At 48.8% G+C, this 12362-nt stretch overlaps 1 protein-coding gene across 1 annotated transcript; it reads right to left on the bottom strand.

The window, feature by feature from the left end:
• Positions 1 to 1186: 1186 nt before the first annotated feature.
• POU4F2 (POU class 4 homeobox 2) lies at positions 1187 to 2874 on the bottom strand. Its single transcript, XM_038557609.1, has 2 exons — positions 2590 to 2874; positions 1187 to 2128 (listed from the first exon to the last, which is right to left on the bottom strand). Exons 1-2 carry the CDS (start codon positions 2872 to 2874, stop codon positions 1187 to 1189), a joined length of 1227 nt encoding a protein of 408 aa, XP_038413537.1.
• Positions 2875 to 12362: the final 9488 nt, after the last annotated feature.

The raw sequence follows: 12362 nt of genomic DNA, 5'->3' as shown, positions 1-12362 counted from the left end.
TGGAAGGGCAAACACCAAGTGGCAAAATGCACCTAAAGCTAGAAAATGATGCATCATAGTCATGCTTCCAATTGCTTCACTTCTTTTCTTCCATTAGAGGTGTGTGTGTGTGTGTGTGTGTGTGTGTAATGGTGAGTGAGAGAGCGCGTGTGTAGTGGGGCCAATGTGGGAATCCCCCATTAAATATGTAACAAAGTAAACAATACTTTGGACAGTGAATCAGGTCTACACGATTAAGACATCCATTACTGAGTGTCGACTCACAAATCAGAACACTACCAGTAAAAACAAAGGAAAAAAACAATCGTCATTCAAAGTGAGAATATACAAATAGGCCAAAAGGAACACAGTATAAGAGGAGAGCCATAAAAATTCATAAACATAAAATTGTTTAACTCCACTAGCCATACGTTTCCCCCGTTTTTTAGACTAAAGTTTAATTAATTAGAATGTGCACAAATTAAGTTGCTAGAGAGATAAATTAATAATTTACAGAGGGTTGTTCGGCAATAATCTAATAGCTTTCAAGATCAGTGAACACAGCAGGCGCAACTCCTTTCTTAAGCATTAACACTTGGGAGAGGGAGAGGGGGGTAAGAACCACAATAAAAATATATATATAATATACAGTGTAAATGCAGAAAATCTGCCATCTTTTTTTTTTTAATTCAAAATACTTTAGAGATGTCTCTATCACATTAAGCATCAACTCTAGTTTAAAGTTTCAGTCCTGAATCGATTTCTATTTCTGAAAAATAGCTGCAAAGTGTACTTTTAAACTTGAACAAGGGCGATGTCTTTAGGAATAAAAACAAATCTTACTTGATCATTTTGGGGGCCTTTTAAAAGGCTGTCTCGTCTGCCTTTCTGCAAACAGCCAGCTCCAGACTTCCTGTGAAGAAGCCGAGGTGCCTTTTCCGGATGGGGTGGGGTCAAAGGGGACAACTTTGCTACAACTTGACAAATCCCTTCTTTTGTTTTTCTTTCCTTTGAGAAACCGGTTCACCTTCTCACCGGGCTTGGCCTTTGCTCGCTCGTTCGCTCGCTCTCCAGTCCTCCCTTTCTCCGGATTCACATTTACTGGAATTGTTTCTGGTAGCCAAAGGTGGAAAGAAAAGAGGCAGGAGAGAGAGGGAGGGAAAAGAGGGGATGAGGAGGGGCTGTCCCTGGAGAGACCCAGGGTCTCCTAAATGCCGGCCGAATATTTCATTCTTTTCTGTTTCTGCCTCTGGTTGCAGAACCAGACGCGCACCACGTTTTTCTTAAGGTCCAGCTTCTCGGCGATGGCGGCGATCTTCTCGGAGGAGGGCCGGGGCTGGATGGCGAAGTAGGCTTCCAGCGAACGCTTCTCCGGCGCGGCGATAGACGTGCGCTTGCGCTTCTTCTCCGCGCCGTTGAAGAGCTCGGGCTTGGTGAGCTTCTCACGGTGGGACTTCTCGGCCTCCTCCAGCCACGCTTGCAGGATGGGTTTGAGCGCGATCATGTTGTTGTGCGACAACGTAAGGGACTCGAACCTGCAGATGGTGCTCTGGCTAAGCGAGCCCACGCCGGGGATCTTGAGGTTGGCCAGCGCGGAGCCCACATCAGCCTGGGTCACCCCCAGCTTGATGCGTCGCTGCTTGAAGCGCTCGGCGAACGCCTCCAGGTCCCGGGGGTCGGCGTCCACGTCGCTCATGCAGCCCATGTGAGAGGGCAGCCCGTGCGCGTGGGCCATGCTGAGCGCCGCTTGGTGCATGGGGTTCATGGTGGCCATGTGCGGCGCGTGAGTTGGCGTGGACACCACGGCGCCGTCGGGGCCCGCCATGGCACCCAGGGCCAGCCCGGGGCTCAGGTGCTCCAGCAGCTCGCCCTCAAGCGCCTGATGCGGCTGATGGTGGTGGTGGTGGTGGTGGTGGTGGTGGTGGTGCGTGCCCGCCAGCGCGGACGGATGCGAGATGGGCACCGACGAGGAAGAGGCAGCCGACGTGCACGGGATGGTGTTCATGGTGTGGTAGGTGGCGTCCGGCTTGAAGGGGCTGTGGTGGGGCGGGTGGTGGTGGTGGCTCTTGCTCTGGGAGACGATGTCCACGGCCGCCAGAGCCTCGGCGCGGGCCAGCAGACTCTCATCCAGCCCGCCGAATATATTGCTCTGCAATTGCAAGTAAAAGGCACACATTACGCTCAGCAGGGAATTGTGCGCACTCTCTCCGGAAGCCCCGGCACAGCGCTCGACAACGCCGCCGCGCCTACAACATTCCCAGCACGTTAAAATAATAATAATAATAATAATAATAATAATAATAATAATAATAATCCTGAAAGTAAGCAGGTGAGACGAAGAGGAGGGAAGCCACTGAGAGAAGCCGAGTGCACGAGGAGGAGGAAAGTAAGCTTGCAAACACAACACAACACAACACGCGCACAGGCAACATCCCAGGTCATAAAAATTAATATGAAAGAAAAGACCCGCTGAATACATAAGAGAGAGAGAGGGGGGAAATTGGTTGGAGGTGTGGGGTGATTTGCTGTGCAGACATGAAAAAAACATCAAGCAGATAAAGGGGGCTGTCAAAATGTGCCTTTAAGCGTTGATTATGCAGGAATACGCACCGGTGGGGTTGGAAGACACGCTCTCCGCATCGCCTCCGAGCCCCCGCCGCTGCTGCCGCTGCTGCCACTGCTACTGGAGCTGCTGCTACGGCCTCCGCCGCCCCCGCCACTGCCGCCGCCGCCGCCAGCACTGCTCGAGCTGCTAGGGGAGCTAGCGGAGGGCGCCGCGGGCGCGGAGGAGCCGGGCGAGGCGCTGTGCAGTGCGGAGTACTTGGGCTCCACGTGCAGGCTGCCGCCGTGCGGCATGCTGAACGCCTGCTTGCTGTTCAAGGACATCATCATCATTTTCCCGGTCCGCCCGGGTGCTCGTCCTTAGCGCACGCACTGGTCCCGCCTGCCGGGACCCTCTCGAGAAGTGCTGGGTGAGCGCAGGATCGGGGAAGGGCAATGCAAAGTTGCGCTCTCCCGCAGCCGCTCCCAGCTCTGTGCGCCTTGCGGGGACTACGCGCTCCTCCTCCGGCTCCGCCGTCAATCTGGGGGGTTGCTGGGTTCGGCTAGGCGCTGGCTGCAGACCTGGGCGCCCGAAACTGCCCCCGCGCCTCGCGGCCGCCGAGTTATACTCCCTCTCCCCGCGCCTGCCCCCTACCCACGCCCTCCCTCCCTCCCTCCCGCGCGCCTCCGCCCTCCCTGCCTGGAAGCGCCCGTCTCTCCTGCTAGGATTCTAGCGTCGCCCCTTCTCCCTCTTTGCTCCCTCTGGAGTCAGGTCGGTTCGGCTCTCCAGACACCCTCCCCCCTCTCCCCGCCGCGCCCTCCACCTCCCCTTCCGGGCCCCGCCCGCGCGGTGAGGCCGCCGCCCCTTGCCGGCGCCCCGCCGCTCTCACTCACTCGGGTGTCCCAGCTCAACCCACCCCACCGTCCGGGTCTGCGCTCCAGCGGCCCGGCCGAGCTCAGCGCCGGCCTCCAGCCCCTCCTGCTTCTTCCGCCCAGTCGCCGCCGCGCAGGGAAAAGAAACTCCTGAATAAAGTTGGGGCCAAGCCAGCCTTGGGTGGGCTTTTTACCCCAGACTATTTGGGACGTTTCTTACCTGGTTACTTCCCCCGTCCTGCTTACCGCTAAGTTCCAGGCCTCCGCCCCCACTCGGCCCGCCCCTTCCCGCAGCTCTGGTGACCCCGATCTCCTGCTCCCCGCCAAAGGAGAGGACGAGGGTGCTGCCCCCGATCCAGCGCCTCCGCGCTGCTCTGCGCTTCCGCCCCGTGCACGCAGCAGCTGGCGCTCGGCGCTGCGCCCCCTCGGCCCGGCGGGTGCCTGGTGCCGAAGAGACATGGGGTCGACAGGGCTGCAGGGCTTTCTCTCACTCGGTTTCTCGCAGCTCTCAGCGGATTGGACAGCCACGGAGCCAGCTCGGATCGCCTGTGCGCATGCGACTCCCCCCCCCCCTCCAGCCGCCCGCACCCACCCCCCCCGCAACCCTGTCTACTCCCCCTCGCCCCAAACCGACACACACTCCTCTTCACCCTCTTTTCTCTTCCTCCGCATCTTCCTCCTCCTCTTCCCCGTATCCAAGTTCAGTGTGAGTTGGGTCTTGGGCGGATCCACTGGCAAATCCTGCCACTGATTTTATTATTCTTCATTAGCCACAATCAAAAGAGGAAGGGGCAATTGATGGAGGGAGAGGCAGGGCCAGAGATCACAGAGCGCATGTGCTGCTGAACACCCCCACGCACCTCAACACACACATGCACACACACACACACCCTCAGGGATTGGCACAAGCCCCACTTATCTTCATTTCCACAGCCTCTTGGCGCAGAGAGCCTATTTTTAGCCAACACTTTGCTCACACTTCTGTCCCAGTGCAGACCACTCTTCTTAGAAGTGGACACACACTCTTAGTTCAAATTGTAAAAGCAGGAGACAACCTTTCCTACACACACACACACACACACAAACACACACGCATATGCATCACCTTCTCTCCAACCCGCTCCTATCTTCTACTTCCCTCGATGTTAGGGGCTGCTGTCACCTCCCCACAGCGTGGAAGGAGTAGAGTAGAGCCGAGGGATGAGGAGGCCCTGAGACTGGACACTGGAGTCCGCGGGTGGCCTGACCCGGACCAGGGTGACTGGGCGCAGGTGCAGGCACAGGGTGCCTGGGGAAAGCGAGCAGGTGCGAGAGCAGGCGGCAGGCCTGAGAGGCGCTGGCGCGCGCTGGGACAAAACAGAGTGGAAAGGAGCGTGGCAAGGGGGGGCCCTCGAGTGGTCAGCGCCCGGAAGCCCCGCGGCGGAGAGGGTGGGGGGCCGCCGGTTCACCCCTAACCTCAACGGAGCGGGATGGCAGGTTCAAGTTGGGAGCACAGTCCCCCGGAGTCCTCGGAAGGCGGAAACGGAGGGCGCGCCACTGGCTCTGTCCACGGTCCTTAACCCCTCTGCGCTCTCCTGCGCTGTCCCCGGGCTTGCCTTTCTCCCCACTATGTGGAGGAAAATAATAAATAGTAACTGAAGGGGATTCCCACCAGTACTGTTCCTGAGCATGAGACCAGAGAAGTCTAGACACGAGACTGGACAAGGGGTGTTGACATGAATGAATGTGGCTTGCGCTGGACGGTTCGCGTAAATGCTTAGGTGTTTAATTTCTACCTCGACAACAGCCACGGTAATTTTCAAAGAAAAAAAAATGACATTGTACAGCTCTCACTGTCTCAAGCTTCGAGAAATGAAATAAATCAAAGTTAAAAGCTTGAGTATCATTTAATTATAGTGCGAATAGCGCTTTGAAAGAAGTAGAACAACATCTCTAAACAAATTATGACTGAGCCAGGAAGGAATTATTAGATTGAAATTTCATTTAGGCTCGGGAGACACCGCGCTTCACTGTGTAATCTGCTATGCCTCATCTGATTTGTATGCTTAATTCAGCTTGACGAATTTATTAGTTTTCATAATAGTGAAAAAATTGAGCAGCACTATGGGCTAATGCATTGTGTGTACTATAAATTGTATGTCATCGTGGAAAGGCTGAAGTCTATAGAAATCTTTTATTAATGTCGGTATAGGAGGGAGGATTTTTGTGTAAGCCTTGGAGAGGTTCATGCCAAACTCCACTGTTGCTGTGTCTCACTGGTCCATTAGCACATCGTCATACTAATTAGACTACTTCATCAATGATATAATTTCAAACTTCAAATTATGTTCTAATTAACAAGGGTTGTCCAATTTGCTTAATCTTCAAAAGGCTTTGGAGGGTCTAATTAGTATAAACTGTTGAGCATCTCCAAAGCCTAATAAAAATATTAAATAAATTAAAATATTTGGGGTATGTTTTCTGTCAGTACTGGGCCAAAGGGCTAGAGTGAGATTGGAGGAGGAAAATAACTGGAAGACAAATGTTCGCATCCACCTAGCTCCCCCCAGATTATAATACTAAGTGAATCACAGGAGAAACTTTTGGGCATTGCACCTTCTAAACAGTGTGTTTATATGTTTAAATAAAGGCATAAGAATATCAAGGAGAAAAACCACATGGGGAAAAAATTCTTCTCTTTCATTAGGTGCCTAATTAGATGTAAAGTGAAAAGCAACCCTGAGGAGTTTCCCAAGCATTATTGTGGCAACAGTCTGCTGAACTTGGATTGCAAAATCAAATATTTGGGGGTGTTTTGAACCTCTCCCTGTCCCCTCCCCCTTCATTGAGCTTAATTACTTGCAATAGTTGTTTTAATGTATGTTGTCACCTGGGAGTATTGAGAAATGCATATCGTTAATATGAATTAATCTTGATTTTAATAGCAACTGACAACTGATCTCCAAAATGCTAAACACTTGTCACCACTTCATATGGTAAATAAGGTAGTATAATAAATTCATGAAATAAAGAGGGCACTGTTGAAATGACTGGACAAACTTTGTTTGATATGGAATTGATCAACTAAAACTATTGTAAGCAGGACAACTCCCAAGAGAATATTGTCCTGATGGCTAAAGTCCATATATCATTACATTAATTTACTATAACTTTTTCTTTAATCTCTTAGAGATTTCTCAGTGATATGTCTAATTCCAGACAGGAAAAAGGAAGCTCTTTATTCCAATTGCCAACTTGAGATACATTAATATTTAGTTGAGCAATTCGAGTTTATTTCCCTGTATTCCATTACTCCTAGAAAACACATACTTAAAAAAACAAAAAAAGCAGGTCTCAGCAGAGTTAGATTTCTCCTTTTCCCACTTGAAGTGGAAAATGGACAGCAGTGATTATGTTGTAATATAGAAAGAAAATGCAATTCTTCCTTAATCACCACGACTTGCAATCTTGCAATCTCTCCTTCCAGGAGTGTCCAGAATACCAACATCTTTACGATACCAATGAAGCCCATTTTGGTTTTGCCCACAGGCATTGCTGCAAAGTGCTCCAGTGAGTGTGGAAGTCACCCTCCGAGGAGGAAGGAATACTCCAGCCCTCCAGGTAAGGGAAGCCATCTAAACAACTGGAAAGTTGGGGATAGACCCAAGTGGTGTGAGTGAGCGGCCCAATATCCAAAATCTTCTTCATATGATCTCAAAATGCACTTTTATATGCATGTACCTATCTGCGCCGGTGCCTCTGCACACCTTCAGACCTACCTAATAAACGGAAAACAGAGTAGTGATTTTTTAAAGCAGAGAAATGGAAAATGTATCAAATGTGTGACTACAGGAGGAAAGCCTTTCTTCTCACCAAGCTCTTTGTTCGACAATAGCTTCTGTCCCATACGCTGCCAGATGCAGACAGATGTGACCATCTTCCCCCCTGGGCTGGCAAGGGGTCGCTTGAGGTTCCACCCAAGCTCCGGAGCAGCGGAGTCCCCGCAGTAGGCGCCCTCCCACGACCCGGAAATCGGCCGGAGCTATCCCGAGGGGAGAAATCACTATCTCCTATTTGGTATCTGGGTCCTAATTTACTATTAAAATTTTAAGCAGTGCATTCATATTTTACCGGACCTAATGTGTTTTTATTAAATTTTAATCTAATAAGGACAGTGTGATTTCTTTGTATTTCACACAGAATTGAGTTGGACGACAGGGAAGATTTCTTAAAGGGCAGATTTGACCCTATTCATGCACCATTTCGATCTCAGGTAGACAGGGCTTGGGGAAAGAAAGAGGAAAAGGATAGATTCCCCCCATGGCATCTCCTCAAGGAGGTCATCCTGCTCCGGATTCTGAATAAAACCGGACCCTCTGAGCAATCTCTGGACTCAGAAGCTTGAGCAGAATGGTGGTGGTGGTGGGGGGGGGTGGTGATTAAACTCCTCCATGGCCTGGCTATTCCAGGGGAGGAAAAAAAAAAAAAAAAGGAGGGAAATATCTCTGAAATTGAGATTTCTGGGAGCGCCCCACGAACTGGCCGCGGAGGATAGTGCCGTGGAAGGAAGGCTCTCCTGGGTTTGATTCGGCCTGAGATAGGGGCTACGTTCCAGGAGTGATGGGTGCGATTTGTTCAAACGTCTTTCCTCTTCGGTTATGTCCACCTTGCTCTTCTGATGGTCCCTAACTTCCTCCGGTGGCTCCCCGGGAGCCCCGAGGACCCCGCACTTGGGGGTTTGAAGGAGCTCCTCTATTGTCCAAAGATGCCGGGCACCCTTACGCCCGATGGCACAGCCTCCTCTCGGCGCTTTCTGGCTAACACTTTCTCCACCTCCAGCTGCAAGCAGTCAGCACGTGTCTCCGGAACCCTCTGCTTCCGGCGCTCCCCGGGCCTTTCTAGGTTGAATTTCGGACGCGGCAATCTCCCAGCCCCGCGCCGAGAGGGGCTAAAGGCGCGTGGGCGGGCGCGCTCTGCGGGTGGGGAGACGCTCGGGCTGGGCCGGGGCCCCGCAGGCGCCGAAGGAACCACGTGGGGCTTTCTCTAGGTAATTCTGGACGGAGAGAGGTGGCTGCGCAGGGGACAAGGGGAAGAGAGGAGGGACAGCAGACAGCAGAAAGGAAAGCAACCGTTCCCTCTTTCCTCTTTCCCGGGTGGTGGGAAGGACGCGGAGCTCAATTTCAAAAAAAAAAAAAAAAAAAGCAGACTGGGAGGAGGGGGCGCGGACACAGGCAGCGCAGACCCGCAGGATGCCCGCCAGGCTCCCAGACGCCTTCACGGTCCCGCCTGCTCGTGTGCTGAGGCTGAGCGTGGCGAGGGACCCTCACGAGGGGACAGCTGATTGGACCCTCTAGAGTCCACCAGGCTTTGGAGCAAACACAGCAGGTGCCGAGGAATGAAGATCTACCAAAGGGAAGGATTCAGCCCTCGGTATCCAGCGCGCACTCCCCACAGCGCGGGGGCGCGAATTCACACGCTCACTCACGGACACTCGCGCCCAGACACGCGCACACACCCACGCACGCAGACACGTGTGTGCTAACCCCCGCGCACACTCGCTCAGACGCGCGCGCGCCCCCTCCCCCTCCCCCTCCGGGGCCCGGTTGCGGGTGGGGCGCGAGGGAGCGGTGCCCCGCGACGAGGTTATTTTTCTTCGTGGTGAATCGCTTTGGTCCGTGTGTTTACCTCTTCCCAAAGTTAAGTCCAGTCACGAAACCAAACTTAAAGCATTGGAACAATCAATGAAGACTTTTGCAATCCATGGCGCCTTGCGCTTCCTGGAACTAAAATAAATGCAAGAAATCGAAACTTAATTACTTGAAAGAAATCCAGAAATCCCTCTGCATAATTTATCCAGTCATTTTTAGTAGCGTTCGTGTTCGGTGCAGTGTATGTTAACTCTATGCTTTTGGCTAAGCTCTAGCTCCCTTCATCGATTCCGTGGGGGGCCGCTGCGCCCCACTTGAGCAGGGAATTTTGTCCTGCTCCAGGTCCCCCTTTCCTCCCACCGCTCAGAGCTGATCTAGTAACATTTCTTTTCAGAAGTCACTGGCTATCACGGCACAAGAATCCCTGGGGCTGAGGGTTATATGTCGTTAAAAAATTAAAAAAATCTTACCAGTTCTCTCTTCTTTTTTGTTCACTAGGGCTATTATTTGAATTCGTGTGAGTCGCTTAATACTAGATCCGAGACCAGGCCCTTTCGTAAATACAAACCAGGACCATTTCTCTGAGGGAATAGTGCACCATCAAAAAGTGCTATTCTACTGGTGATGAAAAAATTGATTAAAAAGTAGGCTTTTTTCCCTTCTCTCCAGAGAAGTTCTCCCCCCTCCCCTTAAGGGTCATTATCTTCCTAAAGTACAACACTAGAATATTCCCTCTGACTAAACTACTCCTCAAGGTAGTTAGCTGGACCACAAACCCTGGACACTAGTTTCTTCCTCTAATATCTATTTTTTTCAAACTGACTCATTTTTCTCTATTTGATAGAGAATCCTCCTCTCTATGGAGTGCCAAAAGACCTTCATCTGGAGGCACTAAATAAAATAGAGACCTCAAGAGGCAAAGATCAAATGACTTTTGTAAATATTGTGACTCTGACATTGGGTACTATTGGGAATTTAGAAATTTGGTGATGACTAATGTTATGGCCAGCAGATTTGCAGAACAGAATAGTCCCTGAACCTATTAGCATGGTGTGGGTGATTCCAGAAAGACAAGCTTTCTCATAGACACCTTATAGGAATCTGAAGTAATGTTATGAAAGAATGAAAAATACATTGGGGAGCAGCTTGGAAACTGAAGTACATTTTGATTTAACTCACATTAACAGAAATGTAATGTAAAAGTGAAAGGATCTAACAAAACCATTAATAATTAAAAAATAATTACAGATAGTCTATCCTTACTATTCATAACCACTCAACACTTTAGACAAAGAAAACGGAATACTCTTAATGGGAATGAGATGTGAGCAGACTGCTAATGAGAATTTAACCAAGGACTGCGCATTTGTCAAAGGAGACTGAGTTTCCATGTTTCCCCCCCACCTGCATATTTTAATTCTCTGAGTTAGCTTGGACCTTCCTTCCTCTTCCATCAGCATACATACTGCATGTCTGAGTTTATGCAACAGAAATCTCTTGAGCAATAACAATACAGACTTTATCAAATTCTGAAGATCAGGGGCACCAGATGGCTTGTCTATTAACCACCTTCATTGACAAATATTTATAGGTGAATAAGAGATACATCCCTTTGTAATAGATTTTGGTTAGACACTCCCATCCCACCAGGATTTCACAAAACAATGACCCTTTAAAGACAGCAGTATGTTCCCTGTTCTTTGTGGTCATTAAAAAAGAAGAAGAAGGAAAGAAAAGAAAAGAAAAGAAAAACATTAATCATCCTTTAATGATTCAATGTTAAGCTTTTTCTTGTACTCTTTACTGAAGAAGTTGCCTTCCAGCATTTAAAAAAAAAGAGGGGGGGGGTCAAAACATTTTTTAAAAAAGGGCAAGTGTATTTTTCTGTTACCTAAGTTGTATTTATTTTCTTTCCAGTATATATTTTTCAGTGTCCAAAGTCTTTAGAGCAGTATTCTACACACAATCATGCAGTGAACCATTAGTCATGCACTAGGTGCATGATTAAAAAGGATGTTATAGTGACTCCATTCTGATCTTCACTGTATGTTCCTCTTTATTTTGTTTGAGAGACACATGGGACTGCCCCTAGAGTGCTCCGTTGACGTTTGGAGGCACTGGGAGGAAATCAAAGCAGCCTGGCGGAAAGCAAACTTCACTGCCTCTTTTCAGAGATAAAGGGAAATCTTACAAAAGGAGAGATTTGCAGACATACAACTGGAATTCAATGAAGTCATGGCTGAGGCATCTGCTGGGAAGCCACCAGGAAGTGGAGACCTACAGCCCATGTCAAATCTTGTGCATCTAAAGAATTTGAAGCCTCTTTCCTTCCTTCCCTTTCCCAAATGAATTAGAAACAAAACAACATGCCTTTTGTAGAAACAAAAAACTAAGGAAAAATGCTAATAGATTGAGTGCAATGATTCTAACTACTTCTTAGCTATATAAATTTGAGTTGAGCACATAAAACGTGTTGGATTCCTTGTAGGCAACCATTCTCAATTTTTTAATGCAGCAAAAGGATATTACAACAACAATGGCAACAAATTCACCTTTAAACATTTATCCTTTCTTGAATTTACATATGGCCTATGATTTGCCTCTAAATCTCATGTATACAAAAGTGTGCAAATCAGTGGTAGAACTATATAGTATTTGTACCCACATATGTGTTGTTATCTCCCTCTTCCTTTTTCTCCTTTTATATGTGCATATAGATCTTCTAGAAATCATTCAGCCAACGTGTGTTCTGGAATACAATATACCTTTATGCTTTGACTAGTTTTTCCTGGTGTGTGTATAAGACATTAAAGAGCCCTAGCATCTCAACAAGCATGCTGTATTTGGAGGTACTAAGCTGTCTTCTTTTCAAAACACAAATGGTATTTACTTTGTGATGCTATGTGCTCTTTGCACCCCTTCTTTGCCTTTCAAGGGCAAAACCAAAGTAGGCATTATTGACATTGTGCTTATCTGGCATATTCCTGTCCTCATATTTCGTTGGTTTCTCTGTCCTCCATTCATTAGTCCAGACCACATGATCAGTCATTTCTATAGTAACCCTGTAAGACACTTTGATCTCTTTGCTCCTTTATCTTTCCCTTATCAAACTACTCATTTCTCCACTTTTGTCAACAGACTGATGAAAAATACATATTATAAATACATTTGATTTATATCTGTAATAATTTGGCACTCAACATCATCTCCAACCTTCTTCTGGTGTTCCTTCCTCTGCTGCAGTCTGTAAAGCTAAAAACTACATTTCTCAGACTCCCTTGCAGCTCAGGGGAGGCATGGATCATTTCTTTCTTGTTGGTGTGAACCTAAGAGGAGTCCTAT

Source organism: Canis lupus, chromosome 15 (assembly GCF_011100685.1).
Source record: "Canis lupus familiaris isolate Mischka breed German Shepherd chromosome 15, alternate assembly UU_Cfam_GSD_1.0, whole genome shotgun sequence".
Taxonomy (NCBI): domain Eukaryota; kingdom Metazoa; phylum Chordata; class Mammalia; order Carnivora; family Canidae; genus Canis; species Canis lupus.
This window is presented reverse-complemented; position numbering and strand designations above follow the sequence as displayed.